Raw genomic sequence first — 27,528 nt, 5'->3', positions numbered from 1 at the left:
AGCCTTCTGCGCGCGCTGGGCCCACTGCAGCAGTGCGGTCAGGCTCCGCGGGGTCCCGGGCGCTGAGCTTACGCGGGGACTGAGGTGGGTGAACAGGCTGGGGACCCACATCTCAGTTTGCTTTTTTTTTTTTTTTTAAATTTTAAAGGAAAAAGATGCCTAGGGAGCCTCCGTGGTATTTCACAGCACCTCGTGTCCCCGTCTAAACTTCACTCCTGGAGTGTGAATACACACGCCACCACGGCTAAGGAGACTCTTCGCCTTCGGGAAGAAATTTAGTTTATTTAGAGTAAGCACTCGTGTCACTTTCGCAAAAGGAGACAGCAAGTGAAAACTGGGGCTGGGGGGAGGGGAGGCAACAAAGTGCGGTCGGGGGACACGGCGAGTCGCAGAGGCTCCTCTAAGCAGCCGCTCAGAAACAAACAAAAACGCGGGCGGGGTCGCGCACCGCCTCCCGGGTCCCGAGACGGCGGGACAGCCGCGGGGCAGCGCAAAGACTCGTGGAGAGGCTGGGGCAGGGACCCGGCCGCGTCGCGGGTCTGCGAGCCTGTCAGCCCGGCCCCTCGCCCTCGGGGCCCCGGCCGCACGCGGGCCCCGGGGGTCATGCGCGCCTCCTCCCCGCGGTCCCGGCGGGGCGCCGACGCGGCGCGGCGCGGACTACAAGTCCCAGGAAGCCTAGGGGCAGGCGCGGGGCGGAGCCTGGCGCAATTCACCGGGATCCGGCGCGCTGGGAAGCGCCGGGGAGGACGCAGCGGCGGCGGGCGGCGGGCCGCGAGCGGCGAGCGGCAAGGGCGCGGGCGGGCGGGCGGGGCGGGGCGAGGGCGGAGGCGGGGCCGACGTGGGCCGGAGCCCTGCGTGCCAGGGAGGGGGCTGGCCGGGCAGGCGGCGGGTTGCGCTCGGCGCGGGCTCCGGGGCTTGCAAGGCGCCTGCGGCTCGGTCCCGGCTCGGCGGGCGGCGCACGGCGGGCTCGGCGCGGGGGCCCCGGCGCGCCGGGCGGCGCAGCACGCAGCGCGCGGACCCACGCCGCGGCCGGGCTCCCCGAGCGGCGCGGCCGCTGCCCGGGGGCCGGCCCTCGGCCCCGGCGCTCAGAGCGCGGCGGCTGCCTGGGCTTTAATGGCTGCTCGGCGGGGCAGCGCCTAGGGGTGGAAGGCGGCTGCGGCGCAGGAAGGCGCCCGAGCGAGCCTCCTCCGGGGCCGGCCGCGCCCGCCGCGGCGCTCCATGGGGGCCCGCTGACCCGGGGTGCCGGGGCCCTCTCGCTCGCCCGCCTGCCGGCCGCGCGTCCCGGCCATGAACTGAGTCGGCGGGCCGGCCCCGCGCCTGCTCCGCCCGCTCCTTTCTTCTCGCGCCTCCTCCGCCCGCCGCCGGCGGGCCCGGCTCCCCGGGGGCTGCGGCGCCCCGGGCTCGGCGGCCCGCGGGCCCCGGGGCGCGGGGCGGCGGCGGCGGCGGGGGGCGCGCGGCTCCGGGCGCGGTGCCTGCACCATGAACTACCAGCAGCAGCTGGCCAACTCGGCTGCCATCCGGGCCGAGATCCAGCGCTTCGAGTCGGTCCACCCCAACATCTACTCCATCTACGAGCTGCTGGAGCGCGTGGAGGAGCCGGTGCTGCAGAATCAGATCCGGGAGCACGTCATCGCCATCGAAGGTGAGGGCCGGGCCGCCGCGGGGCTTGTGGAAGGCGCGGGGCGCGCGCGTGTGTGTGCGTGCGTGTGTACACACGCGCCGGGCCGTGGCACGCGGCTGCCCCGCCGAGTGGTCACTGCGGTGCGTCTCACTCCGCAAGGCCGGGCGAGAGCGGAGGGGGAGGCTGAGGGCCGGGCGAGCGCGCGCCAGCTCTGCCAGGGAAGATGGATCGCCGGCGATAATGTGCTAATGGGCAGTAGAGTCTCCGGTGAGAAAGTGGCTCCGTGTGGCCGCGTCCTGGGCCGCCCGAGTGACCCGGCCCAGCCCAAGCCCCGGGGCAGCCGGAGGGGTTGGCGCCACCGGACCGCGACAGGTTACCAGGCTGGGGCCGAGCGTCTTGCTGGACGTTGAAGAGGTCTTTTGAGAAGTGTTGCTGCTGGGGGCGAGGCTCTGGCGTGCTTAGGCGGGCAGGGCCAACCCCTTTGGTGTCTTTGGCCATTTCGGGGGCACAGTGGAGAGAGCTGACCTTAGCCGGAGCGGAGAGCCAGCCCCCGCAGCAGGCTGCATCGTTTCCCGGTGCTGGTCCACCTGCCCCTGTGCAGAAGCTGGCTTCCTCTATGGCGTGTTTTCTACCAGAAGTCCTGGGTCGCATCAGAAGAACCCTCCCTGGTGGGGGGGTGTCTCACTTTCACACACCTGGAACTGGAGGCCACCAACCGTCCTGCGAGTCAGGCGAGGCAGTGATCCTCCGGAGCCGTTCAGGCGAATTTTGCCTCTCCTGGGCCTGTGTTTTCTCGGGTTTACCATGGCTCTTATTTCTCTGCTCTTCGGCTTCCGGTTTGTTCCCTTGCTTCCCTCCTCACTGCCATTGGTCAATGATGGTAAAAGAACTGACGGGTGGGTTGTCCATAATATAGAACTGTCCTAACCAAAAGCCACTCTGGCCACAGTTGAGGAACACTGAGAAGGTTCTAAGGCCTGGCAGGAGTGTGTCGGCTAGCCGCAGGCGTCGCCCGGCTCCCTTCCATCTGCAGGTGAGGGGGCACTGGCCTCAGGAGAGCGTTGCTTTGGCCCCGTGCGTGCGGCCTGAACTGCGCACCCCAGAGTGTCTTGGTTTGACGCTTGACCGGTTAGGTGAAGGTGGATGTGGTGGTGCTGCTCCTTTTGGCATTTGGCAGCCCTATGGACTTGAACAGCATCCCAGCCAGGCTGCTGATTGGCCGCCTGTTTCCATAGGGGACTTGCTAATTCCGGGGAGGATCTGAACAGTGCTCCAGCCTTATGTGGGCCTGGCTCTCAGAGCACCTGGCCGCCCTGTTGGCAATTTAAGATGCTTCCAGATTCCTCGAGAGGCAGAGGCTGCAGTGTGGCTCTGACAAGACTCGCGGGAGGCCGCGGGACCGGCACACAGCTGCTGATGCTGGGTGAGCTTGCAGAAACGTCCCTCCAGAGCCGGGGCTCTGGCTCCGTGGCCACCCAAGTGAAGGGCTCCTGTGCCTGTTTCCGCTGTCTCTCCGCAGCTCTCTGGCAGCATCCATAGGAGTCTGATGAAACACTTTGAAAGCTGGTGACTAGCACTGAAAGCACCTGGCTGAGGGCACCTAGTCTCTGTGCAGAGACCTCTAGCTGAGTGTGATTCATGCCGCCTCGTTTTCATTCCCCATCGCGAAGCCCAGTTCTGGGGTCTCGGGCACCCCCCGCAAAGCATTTTGACTTTCTAGCAAGAGGATGTGGTTTCATTTTTCTTTTCTTTTCTAAAAAACCCCAAACATTGTGTGGTTCCTGGATGGTGGTTTCTGGTAGCTTGCTGTCTACCTGTACTATGTCAGACTTTAGGCCCCTTCTTGGCTGGAAATCTTGTTATCATTAATAAGACACAGAATCAGTGATGAATCCTGCTTGGGACTTGGGCAATGCTATTATTTTTTTGTTAGAAAAAGGAATGTTTATATTGTGTCAGGGCTGTGGTTAATTTAATGAGGCTTAAGAACCATTCAAATATGATTCTGTTCTTTGCATTATTATTAACAACGATACCCCTTTTTACTCGTATAGAACTTTAGCAAGCATGCTCTTGCATTCATAAGCTTGATGTGGGGCTGTACCAACCCTGTGAGAGAATGTGGGCCAGCTTCATTCAGGGAAGGATCATGACCTCCTGAACGTCTGACTGAGGTCAAAGTCGGGTCTGAACCAAAGGATCCTTTGAACCTAGGTCTGCAGCCCCCCAAAGCACCTTCCACTGCCCCTCCTAAGGAAATATAAGTTCATTTGTTATAATGAAATGTTCTCACACACTACCAGTTTTAAGATACGGTTGTGATTTATATCTACATCATTGATATTTTGGAAATTGAGAAGATTGCTCAATTGTGGCAGGATGACATTTTTCCTGTGAGGAGAGAAGCATGCAGAAGCAGCTTTGTGCAATTGTGTAGGATATGGGTTCTTCACTCACACCGAGCAGGAGAGCATTGCCGTGGGGTACGGAGACCACAGACGCATTTAACTCCGCGCTGTAGCTGAGTGTGCGCCCAGAGGATCACAGTACCTCTGAGAAACGCACGCAGACCTGCCCCTGCCTGTGAACCTTTCAGGTGAGGGTGGTACGGTAGCAAAATGTAAACCTCTCTGAATTTTAAAACAAGACCGTTTCAAATCAGGAAAGTATATGCATGTCATAACAAATGGTTTAAACATCGCTTGTCTCAACAAACAGAAAATGCCTGCATTTTAGAGGAGATGCAGCTAGGCTTTTTTCCTGCCTCTGTGTGTACCTAAGCAAAGTTGGAGTCCTACTTACAAAACTACCTGATTAGCATAAAGTGAGCACTTTTCAACGTTATGAAACAATTTCAAAGATACGATTTTTCACATCGGCGTAATATTCCAGCATTTGTGCCATAATGTACTTAAAGTTTCCCTGTTTTCCAGAGTCTTTCAAGAACTGTTGGCTGTTGGAGTGAGGAGTGGGCTTGTCAAAGGGGAGGATGTTTCGGCTAATGCTTATTTCAAAGTGATTCTAAGAGGGTCTGGACTGGAAAATCTCTTAACGATGGGCCGAATTGTATATATTTTAGTTGAAAGAGCTCACCAAGATCCCCAAATCTGAATGGGTCTGTGAACCTGTTTGAAGGCATGGGGAATGTGATTTAGTTCTCAGTCCTGTTTAAAACATCACCTTGCCAAAAAAAAAAAAAAAAAAAAAAAAAGAAAAGTGTTTTTTTCATATCTTTACTTCGGACTTTGAGAGATTTATTTTTTTCCTCCAATCTCTGGAGTTTAAGGAAGCATTGCCTGTTGTTTTCAGATTGACCTGGTCAGATTTCTGGGCTGTCCCCCAGGGGTGTGGCCAGCACCCTGGGTGTTCTCCATGCCTGGAAATGAACGGGACCAGCCTGCCTCCTGGGTGAGCAAGCATCTTGCCTAGGGTCCCCCCTCCAGTTCTCCTTTAAAAAGCCCACCTGGGGTTGATGGGGTTGAGGTGAATGAGTCAGCTGCCTTTCCTGTTAAATAAAGTTTGTTCTTCTAGTACAGGTAAAGCCTCTGTTAGCCATTGCACCTTGTAATTCAGCTTGCCTGCCGCAGAACCGTGATGCAAATGATAAGCCGGCCAGCTCACTCAGCCGGGCCGTGGTCGAGCCCCTAAGCAGCATTCATGCCTCCACACTCACCAAGCAGCTGCTCGGGGAGCGGGGAACCGAGTTCCCCACTGGCCCCGCCGGTGGTTTGCGTGGCTTCCTGGGAGGGCTTGGAGAGGTCACAGTGGCCCAGTCCTCGGCAAGAGAACTCTGCCTGCCACCCCTGGTCAGGGCACTTACACAGGGGCATTGAAGGGCTGAGCCCCAGCATTTGGGGAACCTGGGAAGATGGGGCAGGGAGCCCCTTTCATCCCACGATGCAGCAGCTCTGTTGAGCCCCTGTGTACAGCAGAGTGCCAAGTGCTTGACCTGCATCATCTCAGTCCATCCTGTGATGATCCCATGACACAGATGCCACCTTGGAGGCCCAGAAAGGGTAGGAAACTTGCTGGAAAGAGATGGGCTGGGCTGGTCAGCCTCATCGCTGTCGCTCTAGCCCTTTCTGAGCTAGGAATGAAGCTCTTGGTTATTCATAGTTCCCACAGGCTGGGTGTACAAACCATCCCAAGCATGTGTCTCCTTAACCCAAGACAGGAAGGGGTTGCGGGTGCTACCACTTACTGAAAGTCCTACGTTCTCTGTGTGGTTGCTTAGCTCGGCAAAACTTCTGTAAGAGTTTGTTTGCCTGTAAGAATTTATTTAATCTGGTTGGGGCAGGTGTGTGTGTTTAAGGAACAAATCCCTTCCTGCCGGGAAGGAGCACAACCCTTCCTGGACACGCTTGACTATGTTCGTAATCTTTCAGGCTTAATACAAGTTGTAAATATGGGGCCTTTTCGTTATTGATATGAGTGTCACAGTCTCCTCCTTCAAAATAATTCTCGGGGGGCGGTGCGTCACTTCCAGGTTAAATTTCATACCTTAACGGTCTCCGACCCTTGCAGATCCTGGGCGTCCCTTTGAAGTCAGCATCTTCCCTGTCTGTCCCAGGCCCCAGCTCCCAGCAAGGACTGGGGGCCCTCCGAGGAAAATCGGGCCGTGCTTGTGTTCTATCTCTGCGGTGATGCAGAGCGTCGCGTCTGGCCCTTGGAGGACTCCCGGGAATTGTTTGTGGAGCGGGTGGCTTGTCAGGGGGGCTCGTGTTTTCTCTGGCGTTTGGGTCCTCTTGTTCCTCGCTGGTGATCTGAACAATGTTGAGCCTCTGGCAGAAGTGATGGTGTTTTGATAGTTGTCACCAGAGCACGGGTGTCAGGGCCGGGGTATTTCTTGGGTCTGGTGGATTAGCCTGGGTGGAAACCAAATGCCGTGTGGTGTTTGGGTGGAAATGAAGTTTTCTTTAGTGCATGTGGGGGAAGAAAAAGATGTGCTTGCTTAATCCTAGCCACTTTTTCAACCTGGCTCTTGGCAAAAGGGTGGTGTGTTTCTTCCTTCTGGGTGGAAGTGAATTTCAGACCCAGAATCGATTCCATTGATAGGGATGGATGAGTGACAGGCGGGGTGGCTGACGTAACGTAGTATCTTCAGTGGAACGTTGAGAGCCTTGGTCCTCCAAGTTAAGCGCGCAGTGGAATCACATGGAGGGCTTGGGAAAACAGGGTGCTGGCCCTGCCCCAGAGTTTCTAGTTCTGTAGGTTTGGAGCAGGCCTGAGAATGTGCCTTCGACAAGTTTCCAGAGGACGCTGGTGTTGTCAGTCCAGGGATGGCACTTTGAGAAGCATGGCCCGAGAGGGGAGGGAGCTCCGGCGGTGGACTGGGCATCTATCTTCCCTGGGTCAGGGCTCTGTGCAGTGCTTTCCGTCAGCGGAGGGGCGTCCTCTTGTCCTTCCCTGTGGGTGACAGGCGGGGGCCAAGAGCCCAGGGCATTGCTTCTGGTGACACAGCTTAAACACAGTGCAGGAGGCCCTGAAGCCCAGGTTTGAATGGGCTTCCATGGTGCTGATGCTGAGTGCCCTGCAAGGAGCGTGGCTGGTGGGTGGTGGACGTTGCCAAGGGCATCCCTTAGGGAGGGAGACTGTAAATCCCAGTCCAGGGTTCTGTGGACTTCCCTTCCTGTGTCTCCGCGGTTGTTGATCTTTAGCATAGTCTCCTGTGTGTTTAAGTGGGGTTCTTCGGTATTCACTTGTTATGATAATTTGGCAGGTGATACGTTTTGTTTTTGTTGTGCAGCTAAAAGAGCGTTTCTAAACAGGAGAGCTGTATGTTATTAGCAGCTTAACAAGGCTGTGTGGGGAGCCTGGTGGAAGTGACCCGGAAGGGAGAAGCAGCCCCGGCAGCTCCAGGAACCTTCACAGCAGAACCTGGAGCCCTGTTACTACCATCTCTGGTGGTGGTGGTTTTTTTTTTTTTTTTTGGTCTCAAACTGACTTTTTATTTTGTTAAGACTAAAATCTCTTACTTTGCATCCTTTTTTTCCTGTGTACCCTGCAGGTGTTTACAGTTGGTGCGTCTGGCTCTGGCTTGTTTGAACTACCGATTTGGTCCCGTCTCTTGTTTCTTCGCGTTCCAGCAAACCCGTGTCACCCCCCCCCCGCCCCCCCGCCCAACACTCCAGATTCTTTGAGGCCTTTGCCTAAGTGATTGAGTTTGGCAAAGCGGATCAGGCTTAGTTATTTTTAAAATCCAGGGTTGGGGGTTCTGATCTGGTGCTTAGCCACATAATTCCTACCCTTTGTTAAGTACCTTTCTCTGAGAAGGAAAATGTACTCTGCAGATGTTCATCTCTCATCTCTGCAGCATCTGTGATTTTCCTTGGGTTCTGAGCACCAGGCCCGGTGTGTGCTGCCCTGAGCCCCGTCCTTCCGGGAGCCGCGGGCCTCTGAGGCTGAGGGGGACGTTGACTCCCATCCTGTGGTGTGGGAAGCGGGCGCACCGGGTCGCGGTGATGACCCATCCGGGGGCAGGGCTGGCTTCGCAGTGGGCCCCATCCCTTCACCTCCCTGTGCTCTCTGCTCACAACTGACCCAGGCGGGAGGGGCTGCCTTGGTTGCATGTGGCGGCCAGGGAGGGAAGGAGAGAAGGTACCTGCCCCAGCAGAAGAGATTTGTTACTGGACCCTTTGAGCAACCAGCCAAAGAGCTTGTCTGTGTGCGAGGTTGGGACACTTCCACAAAGAGCAGACTAAATATAGGCTGGAGGGTTGGGCCCAGGGCCCGAGCAGGGGCTGTCATCGCTCTGATACTGTTTCTCCCACTCTGCTAATCAGAACTCGCCACCGGCCCTGAACAGGTGGCCACCCTGAGCTCTGCGAACAGACTGGTGTTTTTGTTTAACCAGGGGCTCCTTTGCAAATTTCACACTTCTCCCGCTGTTTGATGCGGACTGTCTTGTTTTGGGCTGCAGTGTTGGGAGTATTTGTGCAGTGTTTCTACACAAACGACTGTGTAATCTTCAAGAACTGCCTATGCCGTCTGGTTGTCATTAGCATCCTGGTTAGAAGCTGCTTTTTTTTTTTTTTTTTTTTAAAGGGTGGGAAACACTTTTCATGGTTCTGGGAGAAGAATTCCAAATAATTACCGGCCATGTTCACAAACCATTTATGCTTGGTCTTAGAAACGTCAACATCCAGCAGGCTCTTGCAGAGGGAACCGTGTCCCTTTCCAGCTTAGCACACGAAGCTACTATCACCGGATCCTCAGATGATAGTCTTCAAGAGGGAACAGTATCTTCAGGCAGTGAATTTAGTTTTCATTCAGTGAGTTTTAGGTGATATGGACATAGTCTACCAGCAGTACTGAGCATACGACAGAAAAAATTTTTTTCGTGAGTACCTACAGCAAAACAAGACCCACCTTAGTTTCCTGAAAGAGTTTTTATTCCTTCATAGTCTCTGTGTGAGGGCAGATGGTGGCCGTCAGCAAGATTGGGTCTTACAGAGGTGGTAGCTACTGGCTCCCTTTTGTCATGAAATAGAAGTGGATCTGGAGAGAGTGGATTGCCCTGAGAGCCTGCTGTTTGTGTTTCCAGTTGTCCTTATCTGAGAGGGGAGAACCGGTGTGTTTTCCAGGGAGGGGACTTCTGTGGGCCTGCCTGCCTACCCTTTGCTGTGGTTTCCAAAGACCTGGGTGCTGCTGTGAGCAGTGACTCAGTCTTCTGTCCTGACACCGCTCCTGTCAGGTCAGGCCGGTGAACCTGATTTCAGACAGACAAACAGTTGTTTCAGTTTTAGCTTCGACGATCAAGCCTGGATCTCTGATTTTCCATATGTTACTATTAGGAGTTTGGGATTGAGACCACTTCAAACGCCCTAGTTTTTTTTGAGCTCTTTTTTTTTTTTGGCATAAAGCATAGATCCACAGGGATGCCCAGGTCATAAGGGAGGGCGTTTTCGCACACTGACCACATGGGTACATCCAGCATCCAGATCAAAAAACCTGAGTTGGCTAGCGCCGGGCGAGACTCATCTTCTGTGTTGCATGTGGTTGGAGGTGGTTGCCTCTGTTTACTTACCTGTTCTGCCGACGACGGGCATTTGGGTGGTTTCACGTTCGGGGCTGCTGGGAATAGGGCTGCCGTGCCTTTGGTGCCCACGTGTCCCCGTTCCTGTTGGGGGGTGCACGCCGGGGAGCCGAGCGCTGCGTCCCGTTAGCCCTTCTCGCAGGTCAGCGCGGCTGCTCCGGAACCCGCTCCGTCGGTGGCCCCCGTCTGGAGACCTTTCCTTGCTGTTCAGGGTTCATTGCAGACACTCAGGATGGGGGCTGCTTGCTGCCTCCGTCCTCCGCTTCTCCTTCCTTCCAGCTGTTGGTCCAGAAACAAACAGTCAAGTGCTTAATACGCTTCCGGCACTGTCGTAGACATTAGGTTTTTAGCTTTGGATATTCTATAGGCTCTTCATTCCCTGTTAGTGGAATAAGTATAGCTTTGTAAGTGGAGCTGTGAGAGTGAAATCCTTCACCAGGAAGTGTCTTCCTCGAAACTGTGGATGGCGCGATTCCCCCGGGACTGGAACGGGGTCCCCACGGCTCTCCCTGGCTCCTGCCCGACATCCGTGGTCAGTGGGGGTCCTCCTGGCTGAGCCCAGACCAGCCCCGAGTCTATCTCACACCTCGGCGCCCGGTGTTAGGTGACCTGTGCGTCTCTGTTGGCACCGGAAGGCAAACTCCTTCTGTACTCCTCGTCCAAACTGATCCGTGGTCTTAATGGTTACATATTAGCGCTCTTCAGTCTCTGTTGTTCGTAGCAATTATGCGGAGACACAAAAGGGAAAAAGATCAGCGAAGTGTTGCTAACTCTCTGTTACTCTCAAGGGGTTATTTTCTTTGTTCCTCCCGCTGTGTCCTGGGAGCCGCCCATCCCCCTCCACAAAGGCCACGCTCACGAGGCCAAACCCGGGAAGCTGGTAAGGACCCGAGGGCCTGAGAGAGAGAGGGGTGTGTGCCTGTGTGAACAGTGGCTGTACAAACGCAAATATTTATTTCGAGGGATGGGGGTTGGGACGGCCGGGTTTACCCTCACTTTGTTTAGTATGGGAAGTGGCCAGCGTGAGAATCTACCAGATTTTATCGAGCACCGACAGTGGGCAAAGCACTCTCTTTGCATCTGGGGGTACAGGCAGACGTGTGGGCTTGGAGCCTCTCTCCCAGCGCAGTCGGACCTAGCCCAGGAGGCCACACTGGTCCAGACTGGGATAAGCAGGTGGTGTGATGCAGGGGAGGGGAGTGGGATTAACTGGACTTGGAAGCTGGGTGGGAATCAGGCAGTGGAGGCTTTCCGGGCCGGCGGGTAATAGGAGTGGAGCATCCAGAACCCATTCTCTGCAGCCTGCGGGGACCTGGGGAGGAGAGGCCAGAGGATGGAGAAGAGCCCGGTGAGCCCCAGAGAGCATGCTGGAGCGCTTTTATTATTGGGCCGTGGAAATGACAGATTATGGATTTCCATTTGGAAAAGGTTGTGCCATGATGCTCAGCTGTTACCAGGCAGGATAGAAATGGTGGTGGCGGCCGGTGGTGGTGGGGAGTGGCAGGGAGGGTTCATAACTGGGCTGTCGGGCTTCCCTGGTGGCGCAGTGGTTAAGAATCCGCCTGCCAGTGCAGGGGACACGGGTTCGAGCCCTGGTCCAGGAAGATCCCACATGCCGCAGAGCAACTAAGCCCGTGCACCACAACTACTGAGCCTGCGCTCTAGAGCCCGTGTGCCACAACTACTGAAGCCCACGTGCCTAGAGCCCACGAGCCACAACTACTGAGCCTGCACTCTAGAGCCCATGAGCCACAACTACTGAGCTCGCATGCCACAACTACTGAGCCTACGCTCTAGAGCCTGTGTGCCACAACTACTGAAGCCCACGTGCTTAGAGCCCACGAGCCACAACTACTGAGCCTGCACTCTAGAGCCCATGAGCCGCAACTACTGAGCTCGCGTGCCACAACTACTGAGCCTGTGCTCTAGAGCCTGTGAGCCACAACTACGGAACCCACGAGCCACAACTCCTGAGCCCACATGCCACAACTACTGAGCCAGTGCTCTAGAGCCTGCGAACCACAACTACTGAGCCCATGCACTGCAACTACTGAAGCCCGCATGCCTAGAGCCAGTGCCCTGCAACAAGAGAAGCTACTGCAGTGAGAAGCCCATGCCCCATGACGATGAAGAGTAGCCCCCGCTCGCTGCAACTAGAGAAGGTCTGCGTGCAGCAACGAAGACCAACACAGCCATAAATAAATAAATTAATTTAAAAAAATTTAAAAACCCCACAAAACTGGGCTGTTGCAAGGGGAGGTGGGGGCCTGGGCAAGGGAGCAGGGGAACAGAGATGGGCCCCCAAGGGTGCAGGTGCAGGCCTGACGTTGCCTGTGAGTCTCAGGTGGAGGGGGCAGGAGGAAGGAGCGAAGTTTGACCCAGGGAATGCAGGAGTGGGGCCGTGTGGGGGGATTCCACCTCTAGATGCCCTGGAAGCCCTCAGGTTTGGGCTGGAGGGGTGCTCAGCCACAGCAGGGCGGTTACCTGGGATTTGTGGTGGGAGGACCCTGCCCCTGCAGGGTGGGCTCGGATGTATAGATTCACGAGTCACCCCTGTCTGTCATCCAGGCTGAGGGGCAGGCATCTGGGATGTACGGCAACCACTTCCTCCCCTGCAGAAACTTAACTGGGTGTCTGAGGGGCACGGCAACCTCTTAAGAGTGAAGCTAGCGTGCATTGCTGTCCAGGAGCTGAATCAGTCCGCAGGGGGACGTGTATGATTGAGCCTGGACTTTGGTGGCCCTGCGGTTCTGCTCATCCAGCCGGGTCGTCTCCTGGCCACCTGTGCCTGCCCCAGAGCACGTGTCCCATGGTGCTGGACTGGTGCCTAAATCTCTTCTGTGTCTGAGCCTCCCTCTCTGTCTCTGTCTCTGTAGCTATGCCGTATCTGTCTATTAGGTGTGTACTTAATTTTTCACTTTATGTTTTTAATCCGTAGACTTGTAGAGCCACATGCTGGGAACGCAGAGGCAAACAGGCTGCTTGCTTGTGTAGGTCAGCGCAGGCACAGGCTTCGGGCCAGGGGTGCAGTGGGCTGGGAGGGCTGGAGGGGGTGCCCTGGGGAGCCCAGGAGCTCCTGCAGGAAGAGCTGTTTGAGCCCCAGAAGATGGGGAGCTAATGCCATTTGGGGCAGGGGATCGCTGACTGGGCATCTTGACATCTCGCTTCCGAAGGAAGCCTTTGAAAACTCTCATCTCTGCCCAAAGAAATCTCACTGTCTTCACACAAAGAAGTGTGTTTCTATTTTTTTTTTTTTCACTTGAATAATTTCAGTTTTACCCAGGTTTCTCAATTTGGGCTTGCTCTTCTGGTCATCTTATGCTGGGGCATAAAAAAATTATATATCTATCTCTTCCTGCTTGATCTTTAAATCTAGAGTTCTCCCCCGCCCCGCAAAAAAACCTCCGAAGCTCCAAACTCTTTCCCTCAACTCCTTGCTTGGCAGGAGAATTGTGGGGTGGGGGGGAGTGGTAGGCGCTCAGATCATGGGCAGTTGGCTCTTGTGCTTCTGTCTGTGCGTCTCGGGGACCCTGCCCGGATGGCGAGCTGGGTCTGGACTTTGTGGCAGTGTTGCTTTTTCTGAAGTGGCTCAGAATTCCAGACTCAGACGCCAGAGCCTGTGTTTCTTCTAGAATCCCAGCTTCAACTTCTGAGGGGATGCAGGTTGAAGGGGTGCACTTCTGGGATTTTCAGTTTCCAGGTCACCTGCTTGGACATAAAAGAATCTCAGCGCGGTGCAGTCTTCCTCATCCGGGAAGACGGGACCCCGCTCCACTCTTTGGTATAGACATCTGGGCGCTTTGTGTAGTGTGGGGCGTGGCAAGGGAGACCCCTCACCTGAGTCCACGGAGCCCTCACCCCCCCTGGGTGGAGTGCAGGCACCCCCTCTGGGTCTCTGTGTCCCACAGCCTAGGGTCTGGGATTTGTGTGAGCAAGATATTTTGCAATTAAAAGAGATGAACATTGTCTACAGGTTGAGGAGAATCTCTTTTACTCAACATATTGTGATGAAAAATTTCAAAGATGGAAGAGTTGAAAGAACGTTCAGAGTGAACTCTTGTATACCCATTGCTTTGCTTCTCCGCTAGTTAATGTTTTGTATATCTCTCCATCCAGAGGATGATAATTCAGCAGGCATTTTTAATAGAATGCAGGGTTTTCCCAGGCTGGCTCCATGTTGACATGGAATCCAAAGGATTTCTGGAAACCATACCATCTGGGTGTCATGGTGTCAGATTCCAGGTGCAGTGCAGGCACAGCAGGGACAGGGTGCTTATTAAGTGTTGATTGAATGTGAAGTGTCTCCTGCTGCAGGGGAAGTTGGTTTAACTTGTGCTTCAGAAGGACAGTTTTTGTTGTTAATCTTTTTCAAAAAAAATTTGTAAAATCAACTATGCTTCAATAAAATTTTAAAAAATTAAAAATTTATTTTTGTATTTTATTTTATTGAAGCATAGTTGATTTACAATGTTGCGTTAGTTTCAGGTGGACAGCAAAGTGATTCAGTTATATATATATATAACTGAATATATGTGTATTATATATAACTGAATATATATATTCTTTTTCAGATTCTTTTCCCTCATAGGTTATTACAAAATATTGAGTAGAGTTCTCTGTGCTATACGGTAGGTCCTTGTTGATTATCTATTTTATATATAGTAGTGTGTGTTGTTAATCTCGATACAGTTCAACCTTGAACCCAAAGGGACACTTTGAATTGAGCTCTGACTTGAATTCTATGGCTGAGCATGTGTGTGTTTGGGAGGGCAACCCTACTTTGGGCCTTGGTGGTTTTGGTTGATGGGGTGGCATGCCATCCTCTTTGTCCAGGACTTTGGTTTTAGGAATAATCCATGTATTGATATGGAGCACAGGCATTTCCTTGTTGGATCATGTTTACACCATGATCACTTCCTGGAAGCAGAATGATGTCGTGGAGGATCTGATGACTCTATGTGACTTGTAGGGGGACAGGCAACCCTAGCTGGGGGAGCCAAGACAGGCCCCTGCCTCAGTGACTTGCTATGGAACCCTTGGGAAACACATTATGCCCCTTTCGGCCTCAGTTTCAGAGTCTAGAATCCATGGTGTTGAACTTTGATTGAGCTCAAGGTTCCTCCAGTCTCCAAAGTGACTGCCACTGTCCCATCCATTGCCCCTCAGTCCCTGAACCGACCTGGTCTGGTAGTGGTGGAGGAGGGGATGGGGAGGGTGGGCAGGAGAAGACTTGGTCAGAGGAAGCCAGATTGTCCCAGGGCATTGTGTTCAGTTCTTCCACCCACAGTCTTCTTTCCCTCAACAAACCCAAGAGTGAAATTTCACTCAGTAGAGTAATAGCCAAAAAGGGAAGAAAACATATTGTATGTGTGTATGTAATCCATGTAGTACGTGGATGATCTAGCCCTCGTGTGCCTTGTGTAACAGGTGCACACACGTTGAAGGCCTTGTTATGACATCTGAGAGTGTGCAGGGGTCTGCAGAAGGAACCCTGTCCGTGATAATAATCTCCAACATCTCCACTATGCCCTGGTTCCCCAGACTTAGCCAGAGATAGGAAAAACAGATGTGGAACTCTGTAATCCTGGCGGTGCTGTATCATTGTCATCGCGGTGAGCACATGGTAAATGCTGCAGGTGTGGTTATCGAGCCCGTGTGTGTGTATGGCCTATATGCTAGGTGTCTAGGTCAGCTCTCATTCACCTCTCCAGTTGATGAGTTTAGGGAGCATCCTGGGCTGAACTGGGAGCCAAATTATAGTGTGATTCCTGTCTCAGCAGCGTTAACTACAGTGTTAATTACAGAACCTGATTAGGCCCAAATTCCTGTTCCCCAGACTGGGCCCATATGGGGCATGTCTTCTGGGTTGTCCTTGAGCCAGCAGTGATTTCACAAAGGGCTATTAGTCCGCAGCCTCCTCCTCAATCGACCCCCTGCAGCTCCCTCCACATCCTGCCCAGAGCTGGCCTTTGACCATGCAGCTTTTCAGGGGGACTGAATCAGCAGATTCCTTCCCCTGTATGGTCTCTCAGTGTCTTCTCCACGGCTCCGAGCTGTTGTCTGCACGTCACAGGGTGCGTCTCCGGGCTGCACCCAGGTTATGCTGGCAGGTCAGACTTTTTTCTCCCCGGACTCGAGCCTTCAAGCCATCTTAGCTCACAGCCCTGCCTTTGCTTCTGAACCAAATTTCCATTTGGTGAGCCTGTGAGTCTAAAATATCCAGCCAGAGCCCTGTTTTTTTTTTTGTTTGTTTTTGCGGTACGCGGGCCTCTCACTGCTGTGGCCTCTCCCGTTGCGGAGCACAGGCTCCGGACGCGCAGGCTCAGCGGCCATGGCTCACGGGCCCAGCCGCTCCGCGGCATGTGGGATCCTCCCGGACCGGGGCACGAACCTGCCTCCCCTGCATCGGCGGACGGACTCCCAACCACTGCGCCACCAGGGAAGCCCGAGCCCTGGGTTTTAACTTCCACTTCGTCATGATTATCTCTTCAAAGTCCAGGCTGGCTTTTAGCTGAGGGGCACTTATGGCAAAATACATTTCAGTTGTCACCTCTTGTCACTCGACTAGGGATTGAGCTTCTGGGCGGCTCTGAGTGTCCATCCCTTCCTCCCATGCTCTCCTCTATCTTGCTTACAGTGACCACCTCTCCCCACAAAGTGGGGAAAGCTTAACTTTCGAACATGTCACCTGCTGATGGGACAGGGATTCTCTCGTTCTAACAGTTTAGTTAAAAAAGAATGCTGCCGGAAAAGGGAACCCTCCTCCACTGTTGGTGGGAATGTAAATTGGTGCAGCACTATGGAGAACAGTATGGAGGTTCCTCAGAAAACTACAAATAGAGTTGCCACATGATCCAGCAGTCCCACTCCTATCTGGACAGAACTATAATTTGAAAAGATACCCAATGTTCACAGCAGCATTATTTACAGTAGCCGAGACATGGGAACAAACCCAAATGTATATCAACAGGTGAATGGATAAAGAAGATGTGGTACATATACACAGTGGAATACTACTCAACCATAAAAAAGGAATGAAATAATACCATTTGCAGCAACATGGATGGACTTAGAGATAATCATACTAAGTGAAGTAAGTCAGACAGAGAAAGACAAATACCATAATGCTATCACTTACACGAATGAACTTATCTATGAAACAGACTCACAGACATAGGGAACAGACTTGTCGTTGCCTGGCAGGGGCAGGGGAGGGATGGATTGGGAGTTTGGGGTTAGCAGATGCAAACTGTTATATATAGGATGGATAAACAACAAGGTCCTAGTGTATAGCACAAAGAATTATACTCAGTATCCTATGATAAACCATAATGGAAAAGAATATGAAAAAGAATGTATATATGTGTAACTGAATCACTTTGCTCTGCAGTAGAAATTAACACAACATTGTAAATCAACTATACTTTAATAAAATAAATTAAAAAACAAAAAAAAGGAATGCCCCAGCCTCCGTGCGTTTTCATGGTGGAAGGATTTCAGATGTCTTGCTTGTCTATCTCAACAACAGGCAACCAAAATTCTCCTTAAGGCTTGACTCTCTTTTCTTTCTTTATTTTTTTTTAATGGCCGCAAGGCATGTGGGATCTTAATTCCCCAGCCAGGGACTGAACCCGTGTCCCCTGAAGTGGAAGCTCGGAGTCCTAACCACTGGACCGCCAGGGAAGTCCCCCTTGACTCTCTTTAAGTATCAAAAAGCCACTTGTTCTTGGGGCCTTACCTTACACCCCAGGGACCCAGGGAAGTCACCTCGGTCACCCCTGGAGCCGGGCTCCCTGTTGGTGTCCCCCCATCCCCTGCTGTCTCTCTCATGGAAATGTAATGCGATTTATAATGACACTTGTGAACGTGGATGTTGGCGTGGATGTGTTAGGGTGTCTTTTCCCGAGAGGGCGGGAGCACGTTGTCTTGTTCTGTTTTATCCCTAGAGCTGTCCCGTCAGCCTTGACAATACTCGTTAGCAGGTGAGGGATGGAGAGATGCATGGACTGTCTTGGTTGGGGTTCGAGTCTTGTAGCCATAGGGGACAGGAGCCTCCATCCTGCTGCAACCGTGTGTTGATTCTTAAACAACTCCTGTCTGAGAATTCTGTAGGAAGATACTGTGCAAAGCTAATTGCAGTGAACTTTTCCAGTAACTTGTGTGTGGAATATCCACTTTCCATGGCTCCTGTTACCTTGGCTGTCGTTACATAACTCCTGTTAGATTCAGCTCCTGGAGTTTGTTAAGCCTGGGTTCCAGTATTGAAATAAAACATGACTTAAAGAGTGATGACTTTGAGATTGCCTTTTTGGGGCTTTCTGGACACAAAAACAAAAATTTTAATCAGAAACTTGAGTTTATTTGGCCAAGAGTTTCTCTCTTGGTTTCAAAATGTGATGTCACCGAGACCGTTCTTGGTAAGGCGCTGTGAGAAGCTGTGTCCACACGAGCAGGACCACCGAGACCTGAAGCCAGCAGTGAAGGCCCAGCACTGACTCGTGTTTTCCTCCACCCGGATCCATGCTGCCTTCTGTCCTCTACCGACACTGCAAAGAGGGGGGACATGGGGCCTGGTGGTGGACAAGGGACCGAGTGGACAAGGCACAGTGGACAGAGACCGCAGCCATCTGCCCAGTACGTTTTCTTGCTCTTTTCTCTGTGCGTTACGATCTCTACTCTTTAGGTTCCAGTCTTTTTTTATGAGCTTGAAGGGAGCTGGAGCTGCAGCAGCATCTTGCTGATTCTTCTCCCTAAAGCCCCCCAGCAGCCAGGCCACACTTGCTCTGGGCCCACCCTTTGGAGCCGAGCCCTGCTTCAGAACTTCCTGCTCTTTCATCGGGGGATTATTTTGCCATCACGTGTGGACCTTTCTCTGTGCCGAGCTTCTGTACCTGGAAAGCCCCGAGCGAGGCAGCTGTTCGGGACCTGTCACGTGGGAGCCGCTGGCTGGTGACGGCTGGTCCCGTGGGCCAGGCTCGCTCCCAGGCCAGCTGGCTAAGGAGTCCCAGCCTCTGCCTCCCGCAGTGGTTCCCTTTCAGACTTCAGTTGTGAATTAGTTTGGGGGAACAGAGGACATGAGTAGCCACTTAAAAATGCCCTGCACCGCGAGGACGGTGGGGGGAGGCCAGCACGAGGCAGTGGGTGAGTGGCCGGGTGCCCTGGCAGAGGAGTCTGGCTCGGCCTATGGACCTGGGGTGCAGCTCTGCCCCAGCGGCCGCCGGGCGCGGGTTTGCCTTGTAAGTGACACCGTCGCTTGGAGGCATCCCTGACAGCTGTTCCTGCTCCAGATTCCAGAAATTTCTATTAAACATTTCATGAACACACTCCTGGTTTCTTCCCTTTTCCTCCCTTAATAAAATCCGTAATAGCACCAACTGTTTATTGCGTGGGGGACCCCGCCCTGTGTTAAGGGCTTAGCATGCTTTGTGTCATTTTACTTGGTCACCCCAGGACAGAGGTGGTAGAACCCTCCTTTTGCGGGCCGGGAGCTTGAGGCCTAGCGTTGAGAGCTTTGCCCAAATCTGCCCACACCTGGAGGTGGCTGAGTCTGGATTCGAACTCAGGACTCACACACTAACCCCCCTTCCTCCCCCTCCCACCTACCTTTCTGCATTTTAAAAAAATTTTAAAAAATTATTTACTTATTTATTTTTTTACGTCTTTATTGGAATATAATTGCCTTACAGTGGTGTGTTAGTTTCTACTTTATAACAAAGTGAATCAGCTATACATATACATATATCCCCATCTCCCCTTCCTCTTGCGTCTCCCTCCCTCCCACCTTATCCCACCCCTCTAGGTGGACACAAAGCACTGAGCTGATCTCCCTGTGCTATGCGGCTGCTTCCCACTAGCTATCTATCTTACATTTGGTAGTGTATATATGTCCATGCCACTCTCTCACTTGGTCCCAGCTTACCCTTCCCTCTCCCCGTATCCTCAAGTCCATTCTCTGGTAGGTCTGTGTCTTTATTCCCGTCTTACCCCTGGGTTCTTCATGACATTTTTAATGATCCAGAAAGGAGACCTCTCAGATCCTCCCAGGGTCTGCAGAGGGGATGAGGAGTTCTCTGTGCTCTGTGCTCCTCCTGTAGGTGTCTTTTACTCACCGTGGTCACCAGGAAAATCACAGCTGCTAGCTTGCTTTTCCTCCGTTGCTGTGATTGGTGGCGTCGGGATGCTGGCTGGCGGTTTTGACTGCACGGCAAGGACACGTGGCACAAGCTGGTGGCCTGCGGTGACAGGTTCCCAGTCTGGGAGGAGGGAGAGATTCCAGACAGCGTGGCTTTGAAAATTCACCTGAGTTCAGAACATCTGTGACACCTTTATTCCAGGCGGTTGAAACTATAGCTATGAAATTTAAGGCACTCGAATTATGTGACATCTTTTTTAAAAAAATTTAATTAATTAATTTATTTATTTATGGATGGATGGATGGCTGTGTTGGGTCTTCGTTTCTGCGCGAGGGCTTTCTCCAGTTGCGGCGAGCGGGGGCCACTCTTCATCGCAGTGCACAGGCCTCTCACTGTCGCGACCTCTCCCGTTGCAGAGCGCAGGCTCCGGATGCGCAGGCTCAGCGGCCATGGCTCACGGGCCCAGCCACTCCTCGGCATGTGGGATCTTCCCGGACCGGGGCACGAACCCGTGTCCCCTGCATCGGCAGGCGGACTCTCAACCACTGCGCTACCAGGGAAGCCCCTATGTGACATCTTAATAATAAAGATGCTGGCAAGCAGTTCATTTGAGACACGTATAAATAGAAGTTACTTTTCCTCTGAGCTATAATTAGCACATTATAGAGAAATTGCTGCCCTGAAAGTCAACATGATTGACGTGAGGTCATGCCGAGCCAGGTGCCAGGGCCGGCAGTGGCCGAGTCCTGTGCTCGGCTCCGATGCTGGCTTCATGGGGGAGCAGGGCCGGACTTCCGCGTGGGGCTCAGCGCAGGGTTTGCTTTCCACCGCAGGGGTGTTCGGGCGGCTCAGACGGCACCGTCCCTCTTTCAGAGGGTGGCTCTGGGGACGGAGAGGGGTGAGGCTCACCCAGGCTTGTCCTGTAGTTGGCTTTGTCAGGCTGGCAGTTCTCTGATGCCCGTCTAGCGCTCTGTCCACAACATTCCTGCCAAGGGCATTTGGTGAGGGTCTGCTTTCTTGTTCTGTGCCAGACCGGACTCGCCTTTAGGCGGGGCTTAGTCCCCATCTGTGCAGGGGGCCGACCGCTGTACCTGCCCCAGGCCGGGGAGGGGCGATGGGCCCCTGGGTGATGGGGAAGGAGTGGGAAGTGTAGGTGGTGGCTGTGCGCCCATCCCCCGGCATCCATCGTAGCAGTGTTGGGGGAGGGGGTGCAGCGCTGCTAGCCGAGAGTTCCCACCTGAGCAGTCCCCACCTGCTTAGGCAGGACTTACCTGTAAGGTCGTGTGACGGCCCCCCACCCCCCATGGGACGGAACAGTTATTCTCGGTGAATTTTACAGCTGCCGTGCCCTTTCTGCACTTACTTTATTTTATTCTACCACTTTATAGACTTATAATTTCTGCAAGAGAAACTGCACACATTGAAACTTTACAGTTTGATGAGTTTTGATGGGCCACCCCGAAACCACAATCACGCTGTCGGACGTGTTCATCTCTTCAGGCGTTGCCCCCTGTGACCCATCCCCTCACCCCCATCCGCTCGCACTGATCTCCTGTCCCTGTGGATTAGTTTGCATTTACTAGAATTTAACAGAAGCGGAATCACGTAGTAATGGACCCTTTCTTCATCTGGCTTCATTTGCTCAGTGTCAGGATTTTGAGATTCACACAAGTCGTTGTGTGTATCAGTCGCTTGCTCTTTTTTACCGCTGAGTCGTATTCCATTGTATGTGCTCCCCACAGCTTATCCTGTTGTTGGATATGGATTGACTCATTTCCAGGGTTTGGCTTTTACAAATAATCTGCTGTGAACACTCACGTACTGTTCTTCCTATCGGCACGCGCTTTTGTTTCTCTTGAGTAAATATCTAGTAAGGAGTGGCTGGGAGATGTGGTGGGTGTATAGTCAACTTTTTAGAAAACTGCCAAACTGTTTTCCAGATTGGTTGTTGGATTTTTCCCTCCCACCAGGAGTCTGAGCGTCTTTGCTCTGCGCGTAAGTTCAGCAGGCTGTTTGAGGACAGCACCTGTCCTTGAAAGAGAGGATTTGCCATCTTTGTCTCATGGGTTGGCAGGTATCTTGCACTTTGTGACCCCCCTGACGTCATTTTCGCTCCTTGTCAATCCAGGTGTTTGGCTAAGATCTGTGGTTCTTAACAAAGAGAGGGGGCACATTTTGCCCCCAGAGGACATTTGGCAGTGTCTAGAGAAAGTTTTGGTTGTCCCAGCTTTGGGGAGGCAGGTGTTGGTGGCATCTGGTGAGTGGGGACCAGGGATGTTGCACAGGGTGGCCCAGAATCACAACAGTGCTGGGCTGAAGACCGCCAGCCGGACTTCCGTGGACCCTGCCAGCCTCTGATCTGCAGTGCAGAGCTCTGCGCTGACCAAGGGTAGGCCTGGCACACGTTGCTTTTTCAGGTGGGAACCAGTGGCATTACCTGTTGGGTAATGGACCCATGTGTTCTCAGGGATCAAGCACTTCTCAGTGAGGGAGGCTGGCCTTGTCGCCTGGGTCCGACCCAGCGTCTCAAGGTGGGCGGGGGCTGTGTGAGACTCAGCCAGCACCTTCTCCTCTAAGGCTTCTAGGAAACTGGCTCCTGGGTGAGGATGTGACTTTCTCTCCTGTCCCTCCTCCAATTGCTTGAGTCGGCAAATTCCACCCAGCGCTTTACGGCTAACTGCGTGAGCTCAGGGCTGTCTTAACGAACTTCTTTGATTATTAACCTTTGCTTGGCTCAGGGAAATTACTCACTTGTTCTCTGGCCAAGAGTAAACCTCCTGGAAACTTTCATACTTAAATCTTTTTGACAACTCCACATTCTGGAGCATTCCCTTGGCAGTTCTTTTACTTACAGGGTGGGGAGAAAACTCTTGTGTACTTGCCTCAAATCACGGATTTTGCTCCTACAAAGCTTTTCACAGACGTGTTCATGGTGGGGCTCAGTGTGTGTCGGGGAGATGACAGCCCTTGTCCACGTCAGCTGTCACTTCTTGCCACATCAGCAAAGTACTGCACAGCTGACTTTTATCTGCTTGGGAGTTCGCTTATTTATTCTTTTTTTTTTTTTTTTTTTTTTTTTTGCTTTTGGGGGATAATAGCAAGGATGGGAAACACTGTTTTTTTTTGACACAGGACTAAAAAAATAACCCCTCTATTTCCTTCCCCATTCCTGCCTCACTTTCTCTGTTAGGAAGGACGTGCTGTGTGCCCACTGCTGGTTGGAGACCTCTGAACTAGAAGTAGACCCTGACCTCTGAGCTGAAAGCAGACCTTGACCTCTGAACTGGAAGTAGACCCTGACCTCTGAACTGAAAGCAGACCTTGACCTCTGAACTGGAAGTAGACCCTGACCTCTCTGGGGTCCTGCCACTGCTCAGCAGCCCCGGTGTCCCCTCGAGGGCCAACTGACTTCTGCACCAGTCAGAGAATCTGCCCTTTGTCTCCCTTGCCAGGACATTAACGTTCACGAATATATTATTCGTGAAATATTAGTGCTTGGGATGTTATAAAAAGTGCACTGTGTGTTCATAAGAGCGAGGGGTTCCTGGCTGGTCCGGTCCCCTCTGCAGAGTTGGGGTTCTTGTCCACAGTGGTGCTTGGAGTCAGGCCCTCCTGGTCCACTCAGGGTCATTCCTCAAGGTCATTCCTCAGGTCAGGCCCTGTCAGGTCACTTCCCTTCAAGTCTGTTTTGCAGTTTTCTTAGGCCTGTTTATGCTTTTCTAGTTCAAACGTGGCTTCCCTAGCTTCTCTTTGATACCAAACTGTTGTAAAGGGTTGAGATCACGAAATCTGACGGCATAGCGTGTGTTGTTTTCTTCCGCCTGTGTCCCCATCACTCCGTTCGAGAGCTGCTGTGTTGTCACCGCGGGTTTGTAAGGCGTGGCTTCCCTTCCCATACACCTGTCCAGGCTGGCGGGCCCACCCGTGGGCCTGGCTGTAGAGCAGAGGTTCTCAGAGTCACCCGGACAGCGTGTGAGCACCGGGTGCGCCCCAGAGGCTCTGAGCCAGGAGGTCCGGGGCGGGGCCTGGGTGCCGCCTCCCTGACAGGTTCCCAGGGGCTGCCCCTGCTGCTGCTGGGTGGGGCACTGGACTTCGGGGACCACTGCTCCAGGTCTCCCAATCCTGGTGTCACAACGTGAGGAGCGGTGAGTGACCTGAATCTGGAATGTGGACAGGCCCTGTGGGCACGTGCCTCGTTGGTGGGTGGAGGACCCAGCGTCCTACCCAGCGGGCTCAGGAAGCATCGGTGGTGTGGTTTGCTGTCACGGGATGCCCGTGAGCTTGCCCCCTTTCACAGGCCTTTCTTAGTTAAAAAGCCAGGAGGCCTAGCAACATGCAATCCCCCACATCAAACCTGCTTGAGAATTGCTGAGCTCTTCATATAAATAAAGATTTTATAGCTTTTCAAGTTTTCACAGTGTGATCACCCGTAGGATGCCGCTGAGATGTTTTATGATCAGCTTCACAGGTTGTGTGGTGTCCCCGCATCTTTGGTTGAGTGTGTAATAAACACGTATTTATATTTACGTGATCAGGCACCGGCGATCCTCACCAGCCTCCCTCGGTGTGTGCAGGCACGTCTCTGCTTCTGCGCTCAGATGTCCGAGGACGTTGATGTGGTAATTCGTGTTTGACAGCTTAGCTAACCCATAAATAGATTCCAAAACAAATCTGGCCAGGCCTTGCCCTGCTTAAAAGCCTTTAATGGCTCACCAGGGCTTTCAGAGTGAAGTCGAAATTCCTGGCCTCACCCCCTTAGCCTTTTTAGAACAAGTCATGGGGTAAATAAAGAAATGAAAATGGAATTGCTTCTCTTAGCATCCAGGGCCCTTGGCAATGGGCCTGCGTGGTCTTGCCCCTCCCTGCAGGCGCCTCCTCTGCAGACAGCTCCCTGGGGGTCACCTGTCACCTCGGGCTCCACCAAGGCCTCTGGTGGTCCAGCTCCTGCCCCCAGGCAGGCGTGCCCCTCTTTTCTTAACCCAGCTGACGTCCTCACTACTCAGCTCAAGTGTCACTGCTCCCTGGAGGTCATACAGACGTCTCATGGCTGAGACGCCAGGCGGGCAGCCTGTGCCCCCAGCTCTGATTGTGTCCCCACCCCCAGCCCCCCAGTCTCTCCCAAGTGCAGGCTCAGGCTCCAGGTGCTTAGGGACTGTGGTCGTGGGACCAGACCCCAGGATCCCACGCAGGACCCACTGTGTGGTGAGAGCTCCATGGAGCTTGACCGCGTGAGAGGGGAGGACCAAGCTCCTGAAGGCATCTTCCCTGGAATGAGGCCGTATGTATGTAGCGACAGGGAACACACCTGATGAACACAGACCCAAGGACTGAAATACCCAGAGAAGAGGCCCGAGGCTATAGTAACCGGTCCGTGAGGCCGGGTACCCAGGACTTTGAGGTTACTGTGGCTGCCATTTTGGGAATGGCCTTCAGAACTTAGGGCACTAAAAAAAGTTCCTAAATTCAGGCAATCTTTGCCCTCAGCAAGTGGCCTTTGCCTCTTAGAATAGCCAGAACTTGCTTACCTTTTAAGCTGGGGAGCATGATAAATTGGTCTGTTTGGGTCCATGGTTGAAAACATCGGAATCCCATTCTAGCAAATTCCAGCGGATGAATTTACCAGAAGGATGTGGGGGGCTGTCCTGAGCATGGGAGGCCAGTCTGAGAACCAGGCCTGGCGATGGGCTGAACCAGGGCCGCTGAGGGGTCCAAGACCCCTGTGTCTTTGGGGAACCGCACTTCTTTCTTGGGCCACCACTTGGGCTTCCTGTTGCCAGAGGGAATCAGCCACCTCTTGGCCACCTTGATTGATGGTGCCAGGAGGGTGGTAGAGAAGAAGAGGGGCAGGTCCTCAAAGGCTAGTGGAGGAGCTGTCTCCAAAAGCTGGGGGCATGGATGCCCAGCTGGCAGGTCCAGCGCCGGTGCATCGTGGTGGGGAAGACCCGTGGGCTGTCCCGTCAGCAGTGAGATGCTCATCCTGAGTCTGGAGCATGATTTCCTGCATCTGCCCAAGTCCACTGCGTCCTTATGATTCTTCATGAAAAAGTCTGGTTATGGTTGGATATTTTGCAGTATTTCAAAGAGAATGGGATGGGTTCATTGGTGAGTTTTCTTTAAGATGTGCAAACACCATGTGTCAACTGGTAAGCAGCTTCAGACATTCTAAATTCCTCCTTGCAAATGTAAAGGCTGGACATTAAACATCCAGGGAGCTGGGAAAATGCCAGAGGACAGCGCTGCCTTTTAAGTGTTCACTGAAGTGAGATAGTTTTCAGAGCCGGGGTAGCTGAGCCATGTGGCTCGAGGGCCTGCTAGGTGCAGGGAGAAGTCGCTGGGCTGCCTGTGGGCTTCGGATGGTGACAGATGGCTGGGCTTCCTCAGTGCTCCGGCTCCAGCTCCCCCCCTCCCTCTTGCCCCAGGACTTTGCCACTCCTCCCGCAGACCAGGTGGTTCCCGTAGGCACATACTCGCCTGGCCTGGGCTTCCTTCCTCTCCCGGCCTTCGTCCCTCGGGGCACAGGCACCCCAGCTGCACGCATGCCTGGCAGCAATAAACACCCCAGAACGCTCTGCTCGAGAGAGGAATGCCTTTCCTGACTGTTCTACTCTGCTCACCGAGCCTGGGAATAAAACGGAAATGCTGTGCCCTTGCCTTCTCTCATACCCGGGCACATTTTATTTGAGCCTCCCTCCTGGCATTTTCTGCTTTTACTCCATCATAGTAACTATTGATTGTGGGGCATATACTGTAGTGTCTAAGGAGAGTGTCTGAATGATGTCTGGTCCTGCTCTTCCTAGCTGTGTGCTTTTGGGGAAGCCGTTTGGATTCTGACCCTCAGTTTCCTCCTGCTTTACTTGGAGGAAGTGAGTGTCAGCACCTGGTACCCTTGGCTGCTCTTCCCGCTGACTCTCCCCTCCCCACCCTCTGCTCAGCCCGAGGTCTCTTGAGTGGATGTACATTCATTCGCCCTTCTCAGGAGACTTCAGATCTTCTCCATGTCCTGAGGGTCGGCGGGTGGATGCTCAGCTTGGGAGGGTACACTGTGTGGAGGGTGGTCCTCCCCCAGCTGGGTCTCCACAGTGGGATTCACCCTCCTTAATGTTGCCGGCAGAAGCATCCTTGGTCCTGCAGGGTAAGATCTGACTGGCTGGGGACATGGTGGCCTATTGGAAGGGCTTGGTGTCTGTGTCCGTCTGCAGGGTAACAGACTGTCACAGACCAGGGAGCTTAAGAAACAGACATTTATTCTCTCACAGTTGTGAGGCTGGAGTGCGAGATCAAGGTGTGGTCAGGGTTGGTTTCTCCTGCGGCCTCTCTCCTTGGCTTGCGGATGGACACCTTTTCCCTGTGTCCTCATGTGGCCTTTCTGTGTGCACATCTCTGGGGTCTCTTTTCTTGTAAGGACACCAGTCCTATTGGATTAGGGCCCCACCCTTAGGACCTCATTTGACCTTATTTACCTCCTTAAAGGCCCTGTTTACAGCCGCATTGGGGGTTAGGGCTTCAACATAGGAATTTGGGGGGTGGAGGGATGTGGTTCAGTCCATAACAGGGTCGTTCCCTTCCCCGGCCTCCCCCATATCACCCGTATGTGGTACCTGAGCATTTCTTCATCACCCACTCAGATGAGGGCTCTGACTGCACAGCCGTCTCCGCTACTGCAGGTATGGGGGGCAGCCCGCCCTTGACTTCCAAAGTGAATGGAACCAGGGAACAGTGACTTTCTGAACCTGAGATGA

The 27,528-nt window shown here is 53.4% G+C and overlaps 1 protein-coding gene across 6 annotated transcripts in view; it reads left to right on the top strand.

Annotated features, from left to right (window-relative positions):
* Positions 1-1,433: 1,433 nt before the first annotated feature.
* AGAP1 (ArfGAP with GTPase domain, ankyrin repeat and PH domain 1) overlaps positions 1,434-27,528 on the top strand; it is a 574,296-nt gene continuing 548,201 nt past the window's right edge. For all 6 annotated transcript variants that reach the window (XM_082631241.1, XM_082631240.1, XM_082631242.1 and 3 more), the window contains exon 1: positions 1,434-1,642. In XM_082631241.1, coding sequence (XP_082487367.1) covers positions 1,480-1,642 — 163 coding nt within the window. In that variant the 5' untranslated portion in view covers positions 1,434-1,479. The remainder of the gene's footprint in view (positions 1,643-27,528) is intronic.

This window comes from Mesoplodon mirus (genome assembly GCF_964341445.2).
Source record: "Mesoplodon mirus genome assembly, chromosome: 8".
Classification (NCBI taxonomy): domain Eukaryota; kingdom Metazoa; phylum Chordata; class Mammalia; order Artiodactyla; family Ziphiidae; genus Mesoplodon; species Mesoplodon mirus.
This window is presented reverse-complemented; position numbering and strand designations above follow the sequence as displayed.